The 17,512-nt window shown below is 47.2% G+C and overlaps 3 protein-coding genes across 3 annotated transcripts; all 3 read right to left on the reverse strand.

Moving 5' to 3' along the window:
* Positions 1-17: 17 nt before the first annotated feature.
* Positions 18-5,515, reverse strand: CSUI_003864 (alveolin domain containing intermediate filament imc12). Its single transcript, XM_068064059.1, has 5 exons — positions 5,184-5,515; positions 4,565-4,660; positions 4,070-4,240; positions 1,337-3,457; positions 18-1,181 (listed from the first exon to the last, which is right to left on the reverse strand). The coding sequence occupies exons 1-4, from the start codon at positions 5,250-5,252 to the stop codon at positions 2,729-2,731; spliced, it is 1,065 nt and encodes a 354-aa protein (XP_067923963.1). The 5' UTR covers positions 5,253-5,515; the 3' UTR covers positions 18-1,181; positions 1,337-2,728.
* A 931-nt stretch (positions 5,516-6,446) lies between these two features.
* On the reverse strand, positions 6,447-14,923 carry CSUI_003865 (phosphoglycerate kinase pgkii). Its single transcript, XM_068064060.1, has 8 exons — positions 14,869-14,923; positions 13,128-13,192; positions 12,238-12,417; positions 10,851-11,663; positions 10,117-10,307; positions 9,284-9,487; positions 7,921-8,126; positions 6,447-7,559 (listed from the first exon to the last, which is right to left on the reverse strand). The coding sequence occupies exons 3-8, from the start codon at positions 12,314-12,316 to the stop codon at positions 7,304-7,306; spliced, it is 1,749 nt and encodes a 582-aa protein (XP_067923964.1). The 5' UTR covers positions 12,317-12,417; positions 13,128-13,192; positions 14,869-14,923; the 3' UTR covers positions 6,447-7,303.
* Positions 14,924-16,649: 1,726 nt separating this feature from the next.
* Positions 16,650-17,451, reverse strand: CSUI_003866 (uncharacterized protein; the record flags this gene model as incomplete). The annotated part of the gene is made up of 1 exon (XM_068064061.1): positions 16,650-17,451. A coding segment is annotated over one exon (462 nt), but the record flags the coding sequence as incomplete, so codon positions are not given.
* Positions 17,452-17,512: the final 61 nt, after the last annotated feature.

The raw sequence follows: 17,512 nt of genomic DNA on the forward strand, positions 1-17,512 counted from the left end.
GGTAGACAGGCTGGAGACCTGGGCAGTTTCCCTCACGAGTGTACATGCGGCTAGCTCGTGAGTGCCAACTAAGGCAGAAACCGCGTCCCTACAGAAAGTGGGAGTTTGCCCTACTATCGAGATTACTGTTAGACTGCTAGTGAAAAGAAAGGAGATACTTCTGCCCAGCATCACGGCCTATGACGTCTGGCTGGAATGCCAGGCGAAAGGTCGCCCTGGGGCCGAGGTTTGTCGCCGTCTTCGTAATTCCTTCGTTCGAGGTTGCGCTTCCGCCGTGTTGTTTTTAGTCCGAGGGGTCTCCGCGTAGGACGGCGCCTACTACCGCGGCCATCATAGCTGTACGTCTAGACGGCAGTACTTAGCAAACATCATCCCGTCCTTCTGGCCAGCAGCGGGTCGGTTCACGCATAGCAGCACACATGCTATCCGAACCGGGGGACCATTGTCAACCCGTTAGCACTGACGCACTGAACTGAGCTGGTGGTCTGAGGGAGGGTACTGAGTCGAGCTGCGGTACACTCAGTGCAGTATCACTCCGAAGCATTGAGTAGAAGACTGCGGAGAAAAATTCTCTTTCTCTTTCTTCAGTAGGATCTCAGGGATATGGAAAGGATTTCTCTGCGCCCTGCAACTGTAGGCAACCTCAATTTCAGTGGGGCTGAAACAGAAGTTGCTTCACCCCTACCGCGCAGTAGCTGAAAATAGATTCAGCAAACAAGCTTCTACAACAGATACCAGCTCTGTATGTCATTCAAACGGGAGATGTAGACTCTCCGATGGCCAGTTTCCATCGCCGCGACAAGGACGTTCTCTAGGTGCACTCATGCAGACCACCGACCGGGAGGTGCGCGCCGTATCAGCACTGTTCTTCAAGAAAGAATGAGCTGGGTGCTTCACCTGTACTTTCCTTGAAAGGGACGTCGGCAGCCGACCGCCAGACACCTACAGTGTCTCCCTTCAAAAGAAAAGGGATGAACCGACCGCTAAAGCTAGAGCCGCCTTAGGAACGATACACCTGGTGAACCCGCCGGTCGATTGTGCTTGTTGCCGCGGCATCGCAGCGGCCGATTCCAAATGAAACAGCATGTGCGGGTGCATTGATGGTTTATCTGTAGAACAACTTCGTGTTCATTTGAAAACGGCGCTTGCTTGCTTCCTTCCCGATGATGTTCCCGACTTCACTGCGTAGCACACAAGAAAGCACAGAGTCCGGGGGCGCTTTCACTGACGGCTCACGCTGCATTGCGAGCCCGCGCCCTGGTGTGAGTGAATCAGCGCAGGAACCGCGTTTCATGGGAAAGGCGTTCACGCACTCTCAGAACGACTGCTGGCACACCTCGAGTGAATGGAGTCGCCCTAAGCCGGCGCCGGTACCCCAACTGGCGGAATTGTCAGACGGCGGCGGAAAGAGGCAGTTGCTGTTCCGTAGGGGCGTCGCCTGCTGTAAACGTTTCAAATACCGGAGAGCGCCGTTGCCGAAACGTTCTCCCTCTGAACTTCCCGCCACCGAATCCACGCCAAACTGCCAAAAATTACCGTTTCTTTCTCGAAGTGCAGCAAACAGTAAACTCTGAAACTTCAGGCTTCGTTGTACCGGTTGCTATCAACACGTCGCGACTCTTGTGCTCGCACTTCCACTCCTACGTCCGGCAGTCCGGTCGACTTTCGCACTGTATGCCACGAAGTGATCCGGCTCCCCGTCGGCGCCCTGTAGCCTCACCGGTATCAGCCCGAAACAGCGGGACGGCTCGGAGAGATGCACCAAAGGCGTCTCACCGTACGTATTGCAGTACGGGCCGAAGGCTACTTCACGATCCCATCCGGACTTCATGCACCACTCTGTCCTTACTCCACTTCTGTTTCTCCTGTCATCCTTCGCTCCTTCACAAAGGCTATCGCACACGGTTTCCTTAGTGACTACGTCGTCATATAGACGCATCATAGTGGGTTCCGGGAAGGAACCTGAGAAAGAAAAATCCTCTGCCGTTCAAGCTGGTCAGTTTGAAGTGAGCTCTGATCGGCTCCGCAGACGATCCTTATACTGGAGATGCACGACCTGTGATTTTGCCTCTCCTCGTTCAAAATTCACTTCGCTTGATGGCAAAGATAAAGTTGTCCTCACCACACATGACAGGCGGTAATAACGGATTGTGTTTCGGACTCACTTCACCGACAAACACACAACTGTGCTATTTCAAAGAAGCACTTCACTTTTTCCTGTTTCTGTATTTTGCCAGATGGTTGCTGAACTCACATGGGTGGCATCACTGACCCCCATCCTGAGTCACCTCCCCCACGACAGGCACGTAGAATGTACCCTTGTGTGTCTGAAAATCCGATATGCTGCCTTTTCGAGGTGCTCCTCCCCTTAACACTAGCCACCAGCCCCCCAGGAAAACTGTGTCATGATCACACAGGAAGTTCAAAGAACACTCCCTCAAATTCACTCCTCACACCCACCCTCACCTGATATCACTTCTTCCCTCTCTCCACCCGTCTTCCTCTTCCACAACTACTTGCATGAGTTCAAAGAAGAAAAAACTCGTCCGTCATCAGTGAGCCCCAGAGCATCATCGTGAACGCTATTGATTGGTTGCTCTATCAACAGACACCGATTATGGTGGACTTCTTCAAGGCTCTTCATCCTCGCTTCTTACCTGCCTGGCAGGAAACACGGGGTGGAATACGACACTTGATCAAATGCACACTTTTAAAACCAATCGCTGTATCATGCTGTGGCTTCTAACATAACGACGGAGGCTGAGACCGAAGGGGCGGAACTTGTCGGGAGAATCGACCCCTCATCTGCGCTTCTCCCTTCTCCGCTGAACGGAGGTGCAACTAGAACAACAGGCTCGCCACCTTCACCGAGAGTTTGTGTGTGTTGTGAGGGCATCACCATCATAGAGGAGGTCCCGAGAACAACTGAGGGCAGCCCACTGACACTGTCATGACCTGGCGCCATAGATCCTAGCCCGTCGATCGTCATGATCTCCTTTACTTCCTGCTTTCCCACCAGAGGTTCGGGGGCTGACTTGTTCACAGGTGCCAGCTTCATTCCGGTGTTGACCACGCCTTCACTGACACCAGGAACTTTATCATAACCTAGTTTGTCGACACTGCTTCCAGAGAACCGGAAGGGTGCATCCCTATCCTCCTCTTCTTCGTCTTCCACATCAACAATGCTAATCAAGAGATCTCCTCTCCTCTCTTCTCTCTCTGGAATGCAAGCGTACACTTCGTTCTCATCCTTTTCATCCATCACCGCTGCGAATTGTACGTGTTCCAGAGGTGGCCCTAGTTCAACGGAACTAGGGAAAGTTGTAGGCTCCCCGGCGGCGTTTTCTTTCTTCAGCGCTAAGAAATGAGACGGCACCGGCACCTCCACGTACCGAGGTACATAAATAGGTACATGCACATCATAGTACTTCGGCTTGATACGAGGCATCCGGTAATTCTGTACCATTCAAAAGCACATCAAAAGAACAAACCGATGCTCGCATCACACTGTCGAGCTGGAGACGGTATAGAAGAGGACACTTGTTCCAGCCGTCTAAACGGACTTCTGTATTAATTCGGCCAGTACCTTGACGTCAACTAAATGTATACGGAGATTGAGAGCCATCAGCTAGCCTCTCAGAACCAGTCCCACTGCTAAATTACCTTTCATATGCAAACTGACTACTCTAAAACACACTAGAACAGAACCCTTCATCCTTCTAAGGCACTCTGTAGAACACCCCATACTATGAAGACACAAAGGGTCTCCAACCCAACTACACTGCTCCAGTTGTCTCAGGACATTCAGCAGCCCTAAACCGGTCGCGCTCTTTTTCTCCTCTGTCCGCCGTGTGTACTGTCTGGTGCCCACGGCCTTACTTCACAAACGCACACATACTGTAGTAGCGATGCGGACTAAACCACTCGTTTGACGTGAGCGACAAAATCGAGCGGCGCGCTGCCTCTGTATGTAAGGGGAACTGCTTAAACGCGTAGCAGGAGTATCGTATTCATGGCTCTACGTGAGAGCACCACTGATCGCCAGCAGTTACGCGCGCTAAGTACTTACATGCGTCGTGCGAACCTCTACAGGCTTGGGAATATTCCGGTCGACAATTTGCTGGACTGGGACTTGACGCGGCATGATGATCGGCAGCTCATAAGGCGCTGGGACTTCAACATGCTTATCCACGTACTGAAAGTGGATCTCAGGCACCTCGACGCTGTTCATTTGACGGACCTAAATCGACACAGTCACAGAGTCAAAGCAACATGCAGACAGGGAGTCATACTTCCTTTTCCATTACCATCTAGTTTCGGCGCAATACTGACACTACTGCTATTGTTCATAACGATCTCTCCACTCCTGTATGCTTCTCCCGGCAACAGAACGTCCTGCGTGCACGTCTTCTGTCGGAAGGGCCCACACCCGCCGCAGTGGACAGACTTCCTCGCAGTGAAAATGAAAGACAAGAATGTGGATACTGTAAGCACGCAAGATACCTAAGAGACTCCCGATAATGAATCTCAATGTACTCTCGTACCATCCAAAGGGAAGTCTTACCTCTCTGTATTCGTGTCCCGAGAGTGTGTTTTGCCGTACGGGGACTTCATCACCCACACCTACCACACCCTGCGTGGGCGCTGTCACTGATGCCATCTGAACAGACCGTTAGAGATGAGAATACACAAGGACACGGACAATTAAAGAAGGGGGATGTTAGTCCCCTTTTCCAAACGAGTACTTCCTTTGCTGTTTCCTTTGTCTTATCTCCCAGCCCCAAACACACTTGGCGAGGCAGCAGCGCGACGGAACGGATCTGGCGGTTTGGCCACGGCTACATTGGTATACGTCTAGCCTCTCTGCAGGCAATCACATTACAAGTATGTCGTGGAAGAAAGAAAAAAGAGAGCCGAGAGATAATATCACTCAGCCCCAGACCACGGCGCCAACGCTTGCAGGCGCCTGGGAGAAGCCGCAGACTGGCCTCTCTCGGAAGCCCGTTTCTGATGAGCGGGGCGGAGTGTGCTGCCCTTTTATTTGACAAAAGTACGCTGCAGAACAACTGCGCGTGCAAATGAACTAAATTCGTGACCCAAGAAACGAACTTCTTTCATGTCTTACTGAGACAAAGAGAGACACCGCAGGATTAAACATACATTCTTTCCCCACGGTTGCTTACCCGTTCGACTACCGCGGCGCCGCCCGAAGGCGTGCCGGTCTGTTCCGCCTGGGTTACTTCGGTACTCATGGTGAAGGTCAGATCGGACAGGGGACACACGAAAACAGGCACCCACAAAAAGGCAAGAAGACATAAAAAGCCACAAAGGAAATCCACTACCTCACCTCGGTGGGAGCTGCTCGGAAAGGCGGGTGATGACGGTGATGATGACGGTGGTTATCCGATCGGCCGCTTGTACGGCAGTCTCTCTCCTCCTCCTGCCATGCGGTCCTCCACACCCGCCCAACCAACCAACTACGCAAGTCATACGTCTCCGATTACTTACACGCTGAGAGAGAAGGTTGGTCGGGCCTCTAGCCCGATGGATGGTGGTCGCTGATCACCGTACCGCTACTACCCTGACAGATGATCTTACACCTCCAAAGCTCGGCAGGGCTTTTTCGTATTGCGGAGAGCAGTAGAAAATTACAAAAAAAGGAAAAGGTAGTAATTGTCTAGGGCTAGCTTTTATTGAAAGCGGGGGGTCGGTATGTGATCTGGAGTTGCACTGCTGTCTACCTCGCCCGCAACTTAAAATATCAGTTGGCTCCGCACCGTTTTTCATTTCCATGGGACATGTGCTCGACGACGGTGGACGCTACAACGGAGTACGCGTTGCTGGTGATCCGTCCAAGGGTACTTGGCGACTGCGATCGTCCTCTCAATCATGTAAAGTGAAAGTCTGCTGAAGCCGACCTGCTACACACGTTCTGTTCACGCGGACATCGGTTCTCTTTTGGCAATGACACCCCGGTAGCACCTTTTCTGAGGATTCCTTCGGATCCAGTGATACAGAGATCCTCCTTCCTCCGTGAGAGGGGACAAATTGAGACAGGTTTTTGAAGAGAAAGTGACTGAGTTGTACCGATATCATACCATGGGCCCACTCATCGTTTCACTTCCCCGGGGTGTCACAAACGAAGTTATCAGGTGTGTGCGAGCCTACAGTGCCGGACAACTACGGCCGGGAATGCCCAGTAAACGCGTAGAGCCCTGGCTGCATGCTTGCCGTGAGTCATGATACACACGGAGGCATTCTACCATCAAGGCGTCTAGTAGTAGGTAGGAGAGGGTCACGACAAGGCGTGCTCGATTCTTACATAAGCAACCCCTGGATTACGAATGCAGCTAGCAGGGACGCCTTCGTGGGTGCCCGCTGTTCGAGTGTTAAGTAGAGCAGGGCTGTGCGCGTCCTCTCTCTTCAATACGACGACACTATGAAGCGAGTGGTTCACCGTGGAGGTTTCTTGTGTTAGTAGCATGCTACTTGTCTCCATCTTTGAGGATCAAAGAACCAAGTACAAGACTTAATGATCAAACGGCAAAAATACAGAGCACGCCACTGCGAAGGGATACTGCAGAACCATTTCCAGACACGCCAACACAAGAAGAGGTTCCAGCTTGGATCAAAACACCCAACGGGCTCCTACCACATCGGCATGTGAACTAGAGAGAGCCTTGTTTTTTCCTCGTCTTCGTCTTACTTCTTTCTGTTCCTGATGTCTGAACTGTCGAGTAGAAAGGCAAGAAACTGCTGTAGTAGTAGCAGAGCAATGCATCGACTACGACTAGACACACCTAGACGCTACAGAGACATAATGATGCTCGGCGGAAGCACTTTCGACGCCGGCTATCGGCCCGAGGATGACTGGGTCACTCGGTTCGTCTAGAAGTGACTTTCTCCCGCCTTCCCTGAAGCTCTTGAAAGGAACAACTCCTCTACGGAACGTGGAAAAAAACAGGGACAAACTGTCTCCTGCTCTTTATTTGTCCTCTCTACGCCACCACCACCTCACGTCTCCAGAGAGAGCCGACCTGGGAACTTCCCCGCGTGGTCGTCTTCCTTCGTGGCCATCGTTGCAGGTGTACATACGGTTCACAGCAGAGGGACCGACTACGAATATCTATCATACATGCATAGCTTCCGCTTATCTTTCTCCATCTAACCTTGGCTAGATGACTGGACACTTCTTTTCTTCTCAATAGGCACCGGCAAAACTAAAATCAATTTTCTGCTTTAGCAAAATGTCCACGTTTCGAAACCTATCTTCTCAACAAGAAAACACGTAGAAGTTCTTTCTTCACTCATCTTCATTCGAGAGAGCAGAGACACCTGGAAGTTCTTTGCCTTCGAGGAGTTCTAACGATGCTCCACCACCAGTCGACACGTGGGAAATGCTTGAAGCTAATCCGAGACGTTCAATAGCTGCGACTGAGTCGCCTCCTCCCACTACGGTTGTCACGTTCTTCTCTCTCGTCAAATCTGCAAGTGCTTTCGCTACGTCTCTCGTTCCACTAGCAAACGGCTCGTATTCACTCATGCCCATAGGGCCATTCCTGATAAGAGAAGCACGGCGAGACAGAAAAAAAGAAGAAAACAGCCTGACGTTTCTTGCCGTAGGAGTCTCTTGTTCAGCCTGCATCTCTAAGTGCTCTCTATCCTCCCGAGAGATACCCAGCAAGTGATCTACCCTATCAACATGTCTAGGGCCACGAATGCCCGGCCTTTATACGGAGAAGCTCAATCTATATATCTTTAATCTATCAATCTCTGATACAGTTATTCATCTCTAGGATATGTATCTAATCTTTCTTTCTGTACATACATCTTTGCGTCAGAATGTTCATCAAGAAAATACCCGAGAGATTTGGGTGCGAACACCATACAGGGGATCTCAGAGATGTCTTCGTTTCTTACCATAGAACGGTCTTGCAGTCTTGAAGAGCTTCAATGATTTTCTGAGTTGTCTTTGGTCCGTTATCTAAGCCTATCCAGCCATCAGGAATGTCTATGTCTGCCGGCACGACGGCTGTCTTGGCATCATTAGCTATACGATCGGCAATCACAATGTCTTCTGGGAGAATCAGCTTCACTCCTTTCTCCTTAGCAAGAGCTTCCAGCCTCTACGGAATGCAAGCCCAACACACAAAACAAAGCTCTTCACAAGACTCAGGTAGATACAGTTAGGGATATCTCGAACTGTCTATTTATCTATCTGCCTCTATACCTAAATAAAGGTATGCAGAACTGGTATTGTAAGCGGACGCAGCATGGGAGACATAGCATTTCCTCTTTCACCTCAAATGTATGTCCACCCTCCACCTGTATTAGCGGGCACCTACGAGACTACTACTACTACTACGGCTAGCTAGCTAGATAAATTGCTTTGGTGGACTACCCCATGTATGCAGGCAACACGCCACGGTGAACATGCATCCTATTCTTGAATGTGTTTCTGACACTCCAGCTGAGACAACAGGAACGAAACAAAATAATCTTAGAGAAAGACAAACCCTTCTTTTGGAAAAGAAGGCCGTACATTTGCGATCAAGATAAACGAGCTGTGCTATCGTTGCCTTGTACGAGATTCTTCTATCAAGATCGAGGAAAGGCATAGTATCACCACATATACAAGATGTCAGAAAAAGGAAGAGGCACAGAAAGAAGGTCTCTCCACTTGAATGCCGTTCTTCTCTCTCTCTTTCATGGACCAAACAAGTGAAAGAACCTCGAAGAGATGAGAACTCTAAGTGTCGTACGAACGTGGTGTTCCGCCTTGAGAAGAGCAGAAAATCACCCAGGAGGTTGCACGTCTGTGTGTGTGTCTCTATGCATGCCTACCGGCTGTTCCTAAAAATGCATGCGTGCGGACTCTGGCTCGAAAGTAAGTATCGACCTATAGAGCCATGTCTCTTGACTGGAACGAACTAGAAAGCGGGCTCATACATACACGTATAAATATGCCATGTATACACACACTTTCACTTGAGTATATCATTCATTCAGCAGAATACACATTCATATATATATATATGCGTAGGTGTATGTACTTGGATCGAGAAAGACTATCGACTGACACAAACAGGTGTACATACAGCCATGCGTCTACAGTCCAGTGGCGAGAGAAGGAAAGGGACATGCGTAGAAGAGAAAGAGTCTTGATATTCGTAACGAGATAAGGTGACAAGTACTGCATAGACAGCACAAGCTTTATACGAGGAGCTCAGGGGTTGTGAATATATCACCCTTCAGAAAGGAGTAGCTGGCTGTCTTGTTTTACCCTAGCAGCATCGAGTTGATCCACCTCAACAATCGAAGCCCCAACCTTCAAGCCCCGAGCCATGAGGAATGTAAAGGCCATGGCACCTCCTACAACGAGAGTATCGACTTTATCGATGAGCGATTCAAGTACTCCCAACTTCGAAGAAACCTTTGCACCTCCTACTAGGGCAGCAAATGGACGTGCTGGATTAGAGATAACATTCTGCAGAAAGAATACACAAAGAAGAAAAGAAAACAACAAGCTTGAAATTTCACAAGTCTTCTCACTGTTTCGCAATCCGCCACCATTCAGATGTATCTTTCTAGTTACACCTGACAATTCTTATAGTATACATTACACGATCAACGAGCTCTATGTATCTATCTGTCTACCTATTTGTCTATCTTGAATCTAACTTTCCGTCTTCAATCTATTTACCTATATCCATATGAAAAGACTTATTGTACGTAGAGGACTACGGACGGAACTTGTCTGTGACATGAGGAGATCAAGTTTCTTGGACAAGAGAAAGAAGAGAGCGACCGAAGCAACAAGAGTATCTCGTGTGGTGTACATACACCTGGAAAAGAAAGTCAAAGATCCATAGAAAACATCGCCAGTGGCTCTTCACTAAGGTGCTATGAAAGAGACGCCCCCCGATAAATACTGCTTCGACCTCTATACGTCTACAGAGAAGAAAAGGAAGAAGAAAAGAGAACGCGAAAGTTACAAGTCGGTTCAGAAGACCGCCAAGAAGATAAGATCTCAAGCACAAATGTATAAGAAAGAAAGAACGCCTGCCAGGTTAGCTCTGTCAGAGAAGGAGAAGACAACATGTGAGGGAAGCTTACATTTAGATACTGGAGTTCTTTATCAAGAAGAAATCCGGCGACAGATGGATAGAGAAATTTCGTCACCCCAGCTGTAGAAGCATGCGCTCTGTGAGCTGTCCCGAAGGCATCATTAACATACATATCTGCGAGACTAGCCAAGCGACGGGCCAAATCGTCATCATTCTTTGTTTCGCCTTTCTCGAAACGAACTGAAAGAGGACAGGAAAAAGAATACCAAGAAAATGAAAGAAAAGAAACAGAGTTTCTCCTCTTCTTCACTTGCTTATAAAGGGACTTGAAGCGAAAACAACATTGCTTTGTATGCATATATGATGTATACACACATACGTATAGGGGTATATAGACATATATATATTAGCATATGTAGAGAGAGTATAGAGGTGGTACAGGTCTGACGACAGAGATTTCGAGAGAGTCAGGCAAAATGTGAGGAAACCGAAGTCCATACTTACGCATACCCACATCCATGAAGACAAATATTTAGACATGTGTCTATGTCTCTGCATATATGTATAAATGAGAGGGGTATACATATGCATATAGAGGATCCTACATGCATATAGCTATATAAATTCCTGTGTGAGAGATGTCTTTAGGCGGCTAGATTGAAGGTGAAACTAGAAAGACGCAGAGAGACTGAGAGAACAGACTCCCCAGCGAGTAGAATGAATCTAAACACGACAGACTTTCTCTCTTTCTCACTCTTTCTGATCTCCTTCCTCTTAATTTACCATTCTCAAGAAGGAGAAGTTCTCCTTTCTGCATTTTTCTTTCGATTTCTTGGAGATCTTCTCCTACAACGGATTGGGCCATGTGGACTTTATGCTGAGGGCCGAGTAGCTCCTGTAGTCTCACAGCGACAGGTTGAAGAGAGTACTTAGGAAAGTCTTCTTCTTTCTTTGGCCGGCCGAGGTGAGAGCACACGATGACCTTTGCTCCATGATCTAAGAGATATCTTAACGTAGGTAAAGAGGCTTTAATCCTTGCATCATTCGCTATAGAAACCTTGAAAGAAGAAGGTGTCTTGTCTGTCTCTTCTCCTTTGGATTCTTCGATAAGAAGAGGCACATTCAGATCCGCTCTGACCAAGACACGCTTGTCAGTGAGTTCGCTGGGATTGATGTGATCTAGGCTTTTCTTTCTTCTGATACTTCCTTGACTTTTTTCTCTGAGAGATAAAGAAGATGATAAGGAAGCTTTAGAGAAGCAAGAAGATGGAGTTCTCTGCTTTATCGATGGAGAGACTTGCTGTGAAAAGGAAAAAGAAGAAGATGGGGGGACTTGACGGCTTGAGTGCAAACACCTTGAAGTAGAAGAAGAAAAAGAGCCAGAACCAGGAGAGAACAAGAAAGCAGGAGAAGGAGAGGGTTGATATGCTCGTTGAAGAGAAGAGGAGCTAGAGGAGCGAAGAAGTTTAGAGGCATGTGGAGAGACATGACAAGGATGAGAGGAAGAAGAAGAAGCAGAAGGAGAACAAGATGAAGATGAAGGAAGAAGAGACGACGAAGAAGAGAGATGTGGGCCGGAGATTGCCGTAACTCCATCTAGAAGAGAAAGAAAGAAGGAAAGAAAGAAAGAGAGATAGAAACACTTATAGAACTCCCTATACAAGAAAAGATACCCATGTATATACATATATGTATACGTGTAGATATAGATGAAGGCGTCACTTGCACAGGAACGAGAAGTCTTGATATGCTCTGATCGATGTGTTGGTGAATGGACTGTATGTACACCTTCAATATGTGATTTACATCTCCGGCGAGATCAAATATCCACAAAGATAAAGAGTTTCACGGCAACAGAGAGAATGTACATTTTGACGTACAGATGTGAAAAGAAGAAACGGAGAGACACCATCACCCTGGCCTGAAGACAGATACGACATCGACCCATGCATGCATGCATCTCTATAGATCTATCTACCTCTTTATTACTTTACCTATCTATCTATCTACAGGCTCATGTAGGTATGTCCACGAATGTGTGGATACACGTACATGAATCCGATCAAGTGTAGATCACCTCTCTTTGTGTTCGAATGCAAAGGTGTCTATGCATTACCTACCGAAGACACGCAGAGAAGAGAGAGAAGAAACAGAGACGTCACGGGCTCACCTACACCCCAGAGGATAGAAGGAAAAAGAGCAAGGAGAAGCCTCCTGAAGGAAGTTCTGCTAATCGGCCCCTTCATCATGTTAGCTCGAGAGACAGAAAGAAGGAAAGAGAGCTCTTTCGGATCGACTTGAGAGAAAGGAAGAGATCAAGACGATAGGGAAAAGAAGGAGTCTGAGACTCCTAACGGACAAAGAAGAGAAGAAAGGACCAAGTGTGTGGTCGATCTGTTGAGGAAGGAGATTTTTGCTTGTTAGAAGATGTGTATGAAGAGACAGAAGAGAAAGGAAGTTCTAAGGAATCTGAAGGTCTCTATGTCAGGCTTTCTGTCTTCTATCTTCTTTCTCTTATCACGCGAGACAAGATGACCTCTTTGATCTCTGAAAGAGGAAAGGCTATGTCACCTCAGGAAGAGAAGATCGAGTGTAGAATCCTGGCACAGACGGAGTCTAGGAGGGGGGGGAGAGGAAGAGAGAGAAGTCGTTAAAGACAGAATATTGCTGCAGTGACTATCAAGTGAAGAGAGAGAGGTTGAATCTCTTAGAACTCGTGAAGAAAAACCGACTCTCTTTGCTCTAACTTCAAGACAGAGAGAGAAAAGTCGCGCTTCTAGGGTCTTCTGTCTTCTGAGGAACCGGCTTAAGATCTTTCTTTTCCTGACCATTGAAGCCGCAGAGAGAGAAACGAAAAAGACGACGGGATGGGTCTGAAGTATGGTGAATAGTAGGAGTAGGAGAAGGAGTATAAGAAGGAGAGCTTGTTGCCTGTATCGCGTGTCTTCCTTCTATGCGTGGAGAGAGGAAGAAAGAGAAGCAGACAAAGGTGCGGATGAGAAGAAAGGAGATAAAGGCGGACGAAAAGAAGGCAACGCCGCTGTTGAAGAAGAAGCTTACCGGAGATGTTTCTATATAGACGCACAGAAGTAAAGCTTGAAAACGATGTAGGGTGTCTGTGTGTGCTGGATGAAAAGACAGAGACAGAGACGGAAGTAGGGCCTACACTTTGGGCGAGCACTGCCTGCATGCAACGACTGGGGTGTGCCGTACATACCCACATCTACTCTCTTAGCAATCACTCGAGCGCCAACTAACAAAGATACAGAGTGGTCAATTCTCTCTTGAAGATGATGGGAATGGAAGTGAGGAAACCGAGAAGAGACAGAGACCGCTACGGAGACAGAGAGACAGCATTCTGAACGGAGGCAGCAGAGACACAGTAGAGATAAGTATAACAACTACACGTTTTGTGTATGAAGTGTGGAAAAAGAAGCTGTCTTTTTTGGCAAGACATCGAGAATGAGTTTCGGGTGTACAGACAAGTACCCCACCAGTTGTTCATCTACAAATGCATGGCGACCTTTCTTTTGTTTTCATCTCTTTTCTTCTTATTCGCTCAAGAGACACCTGATAGCTAGATTCACTCTCTCGACAGGTAACCTTCCACGACCCCAGACACACCAGGCGAGAAGAATTCTATCACCCTCCACTAGGCAAGCCTAGGGAGACGTATTGATCACGCACTCCCCAAGAAGACGTTAGCTTTTACAAACGTCTACGTTATTGTCCTATTTACTCACACCTCTATCGTGTGCATATCTGTCTGCATGAGAAGTTATGCTCTCGGTGAATCTTTCCGCTGGGTCTCTTCAAAGAATGGAACGTGATCTGCTGATCTTTTTTCTCTTCTTGATTCAAGACATACATCGGTTGTCAGTTTGCATCTTACCTATTCTCCCGGAAGTTAGGAGATAGATAAAAGCATTCAACGGCACATGCGTACACATACATTCACATGCGATAGGCATCAGCGTCTTTGTACAGCAGAAGGTAGTTACACTTCGCCTCGTCTTTTCGTTTCTTAATGCAAACTTCTTTACAGTAAATGGAGCTCCACGTCTCGAGTAGAGGTACGGGGAGGAGGATACGTCAGGATGTATACATATAGCTCTCTCGTTATATGTATTATACCAGGCTGGCTATCATTTGAACCTGTCTATCTTTCTTTACCTTTTTACTACTAGGCGTTAACGGCTCCTGAGGAGTACTCTAGGGAGTGACTAAGTATCTTCACAGGAACGAGAACCTAGCCAGTCGCATACTTTGATGGAGGTTGATCATATATATATTCATAAAGCATGGCTGAAGTAGAGACGAAAGCATAAGAAAAGACCCAGGAGATTTCACAACGATCTCTGCGAATGAGCGTTAGAGATTATAGACTCCAAGACATATTTCGTCCGAGCAACCGAAGTCTAAGTCTTCTTTCTTCTTACGCACAAAACGTCCCTTATATCCTCTTTTGGGGTGTCATATGACAACTTCCGTTCATGCCGAGACAACAGAACTATACACCTACATACAAGCATATATGTACTATGTGTATCTACCTTTTTAAATATATAGATATATCTATGAATAGGTAGAGAGATATAACACACAAACGGTTGTCTGTGTGTCTTCGTAATCGAACTTGGCGAGCTAATGTTTTCTGCTATGTGAGCTAGAGACTGAGTGACCCAGCAAAAGGAGGAGTAGGTATATGAGGAAGTCTGAGAAAGAGAAGAAAAGGCTTGGCGAGAGAGATAGAGAGAGGTCAGGAGAACGTAGAGCGCTGTATTTCCCCTGTTGAGTGTACCGCTTCCTTGAAAGATACACGAAACGAAGGGTCGCCAGGGTGGTCGTATCAGGTGTACAACCCGACTTGCTCTACCATCCACGTACACATACAGAGGAAAACATAAGACCGTTTGCATGCACTGGATGCTTCTCTCTCTTCTCTCATACTACTCACCTTATCGCATAGTACTAGACATATACCTGTTTCCTCTAGATTTCTGAGGACTATCTTTATATAAGGAGGCACAATTTACGCGTGTGCATACGTAGTAAGAGATTTTTCATAGAAATGTATGGGGAGAGACTCAGAAGATGCGAGGAGATACTTCCTATGGAGCTGTCTAGGCTTCCGCAGAATGAGCTATGCGAACATATCTGTTACGGAGGAATTGTGAATAGGAAATAGGAGATCTATCACATGGAGACGAGTTCGTTTAGTCAGTGACTTTTCTATGATGTTGCTAAGACATCGGGAATTGTCATCATCGACGTACAGACATTCAAAAGGACCAGCTGTAAAGTTATGGCGAGGTTCAGAGAAATCTCCTTTCAGACCGTCGTCGTCTTCCTGTCGTTGTCTAGGATGAAGAGGATATAAAGAACGTTTTGTGTGTAGGAAGAAAGAATACTAAGAATCAGGTCGACACTTGTCTTGGACGAGATAAGTCTTGGAGTTTAGAATTGCCTTCGACGTCAAGAGACTAGCTGTAACTCATCATGAGCTTCTTCTCTTTTCCGATCTCTTTGCTCTCCCCTTCACTGCTGGATTCTCTTGATGAGCAGTGAGATAGCAGAGGTCAACAAGCATCCATCTATACGTCTCTCTACGGATGTATCGATACTCATAGATTACGGCCTATCGTCCTCACACAGAGTCTCTCAGCTATAGGTGTCTACGCGTGTCCCCTGAACTGCTTGCGTGTCTAGGTGAACATACATGAAGAAACCTTCGACTTGAGAAATCCTCTCTTGTGTTCTCTCTTTCTCTCAAAATATGCTCGATTTCATGTCTATCACTCCGGTATACAGCGGTGCTTCTTCTTTGTTTGTCTTTCCTTCCGTCAACTCTGTGGAAAACTGCAGCAGAACCCGATCCATTCTTCGCGTCGGCCCCGTGACCCTATTCAAAGCTTATCCATCATCTGCCTTGTAGAGGCACATGGATCACATACAGACATACAGCCAGTCATTCTAGATCGGAAGAAGAGAAGACTGACTCCCAGATGATACCGCGACAGCAGCAACATAAATAGTAGCTAGGCAGAGCGGGCCTGCTATAGAACAACCGCAAACTCGGGCAAGCTCACCGCTTAGGCATGAAAGATAGAGGGAAGACGAAAGGAGTGCATACAGTCGAGCCATACAAAACTGAGCGGAGGAGGGAAGTCTTACGAGGTGGAGAAAGTCTGATGACCAACTTTCTCTCTTGCTGTTCTTCATCTCGCTTGTTCGCCTCAAATCGCTCCCCTCCGCTCCGACTTCTCTGTACTTCGACGGGGTGCCTCTCCTTCTTTGGCCTGTGCCTTAAGAAAGAGTAAAAGTGGAAGAAGAGAGAAAAGGAGAGTTGCGCAAATAGCTCTAAAGACCAGGTGATCACGTCTATGTGTTCTTTTTCTCTTCTGTTTGAAAGAAGAGAAGATGATTAGAAGAGAGAGAAGGCCGACTTTACTACACTCACCAACAGACAGCTGTCTGTACACCGTAAGCAGCAGCGGCGGCACATGGGAATGACCGCGCGTTGTGTTTGAGAGTGAGTGAGTAAGTGAGTCTTCTTCGTCTTTCTGCTCGAGCTGAGAGAAAGGTTTGAGAAAGTTGCTATTCTTCTCTTTCTCCCTCTTTAGTGAGCTCCTGTTGACTTGTTGAAGAAGAGGGAGGAAGAATAAGACGGCAGCAATTTCCTTTCTCAGACGGTTGGTCTATTCATCTTTCAATTGAGTCTTCTCTGAGAGGAGAAGATTCTTCTCCTTAGCACGGGTTGCGCGGTTCACTATACTCGTCTAGAGCACTCAAATCAGAGACCCCCTTATCGCTTATTCTTATTCTCATCGATCCTCTTACTATTCTTCCTCTTCTCTCTCTCCTTCCTTTTCTCTCCGTCTTTCTTTCCTTTTCTTGTCTCTCTAGGCACTTCAATAGACTCAAGCTATCTTCACCTCCCTCGTTCCACTTCTTCTTCCGTTCTTTCTTGTTTCTCTTTGAGACCGCTTTTCTTCTTTCCTACGGGCTAAACACTCCTCTTCTTCGTCTCCTTCTACTCCTTCTTCTCTTCGAGTCTCTTCTTCTTTTCTGTATTTCTTCTTTTCCGGCCCCTCTCTCCTCCTGGTAAACAAACGCAAAGAAAATCTCTGTCTCTTGGCGTCCGTCTCATTCTTGTAGTAAGGTGTTTTCGAGGTATCGACAATAGAACACCTTCTTTCTCTCCCTTGCCCTCTTCCTTCTCTCCTGCTCGTCTCTCGTCTCTTCTTTCTCTTAGCTTGATGAGAAGAAAGTGTTCTGGGACAGAAACGAGATCGAAATTTACCGAAATATTCAAAACACAGACAGCTAATCGGCCTCTCAATCACTTCTCGTCTCTCTAGTTTCTCCTTATACGTATCTATCTATCTATCTTTATCTATCTATCTATCTTTATCTATCTTTATCTATCTATCTATCTATCTATC

Source organism: Cystoisospora suis (genome assembly GCF_002600585.1).
Source record: "Cystoisospora suis strain Wien I chromosome Unknown contig_1744, whole genome shotgun sequence".
Taxonomy (NCBI): Eukaryota; Apicomplexa; class Conoidasida; order Eucoccidiorida; family Sarcocystidae; genus Cystoisospora; species Cystoisospora suis.

Bases quoted from the DNA above. Each gene is read 5' to 3' on its own strand.
- CSUI_003864 (XM_068064059.1), bottom strand. From the start codon at position 5,252: ATGAGTACCGAAGTAACCCAGGCGGAACAGACCGGCACGCCTTCGGGC. The intron at 4,661-5,183 runs GTAAGCAACCGT...CGGTCTGTTCAG, and splicing joins GCGCCGCGGTAGTCGAACGG to ATGGCATCAGTGACAGCGCC. The intron at 4,241-4,564 runs GTAAGACTTCCC...GTGTCGATTTAG, and splicing joins CGGGACACGAATACAGAGAG to GTCCGTCAAATGAACAGCGT.
- CSUI_003865 (XM_068064060.1), bottom strand. From the start codon at position 12,316: ATGATGAAGGGGCCGATTAGCAGAACTTCCTTCAGGAGGCTTCTCCTT. The intron at 9,488-10,116 runs GTAAGCTTCCCT...TTCTTTCTGCAG, and splicing joins AAGAACTCCAGTATCTAAAT to AATGTTATCTCTAATCCAGC. The intron at 8,127-9,283 runs GTAAAACAAGAC...TGCATTCCGTAG, and splicing joins ATCAACTCGATGCTGCTAGG to AGGCTGGAAGCTCTTGCTAA.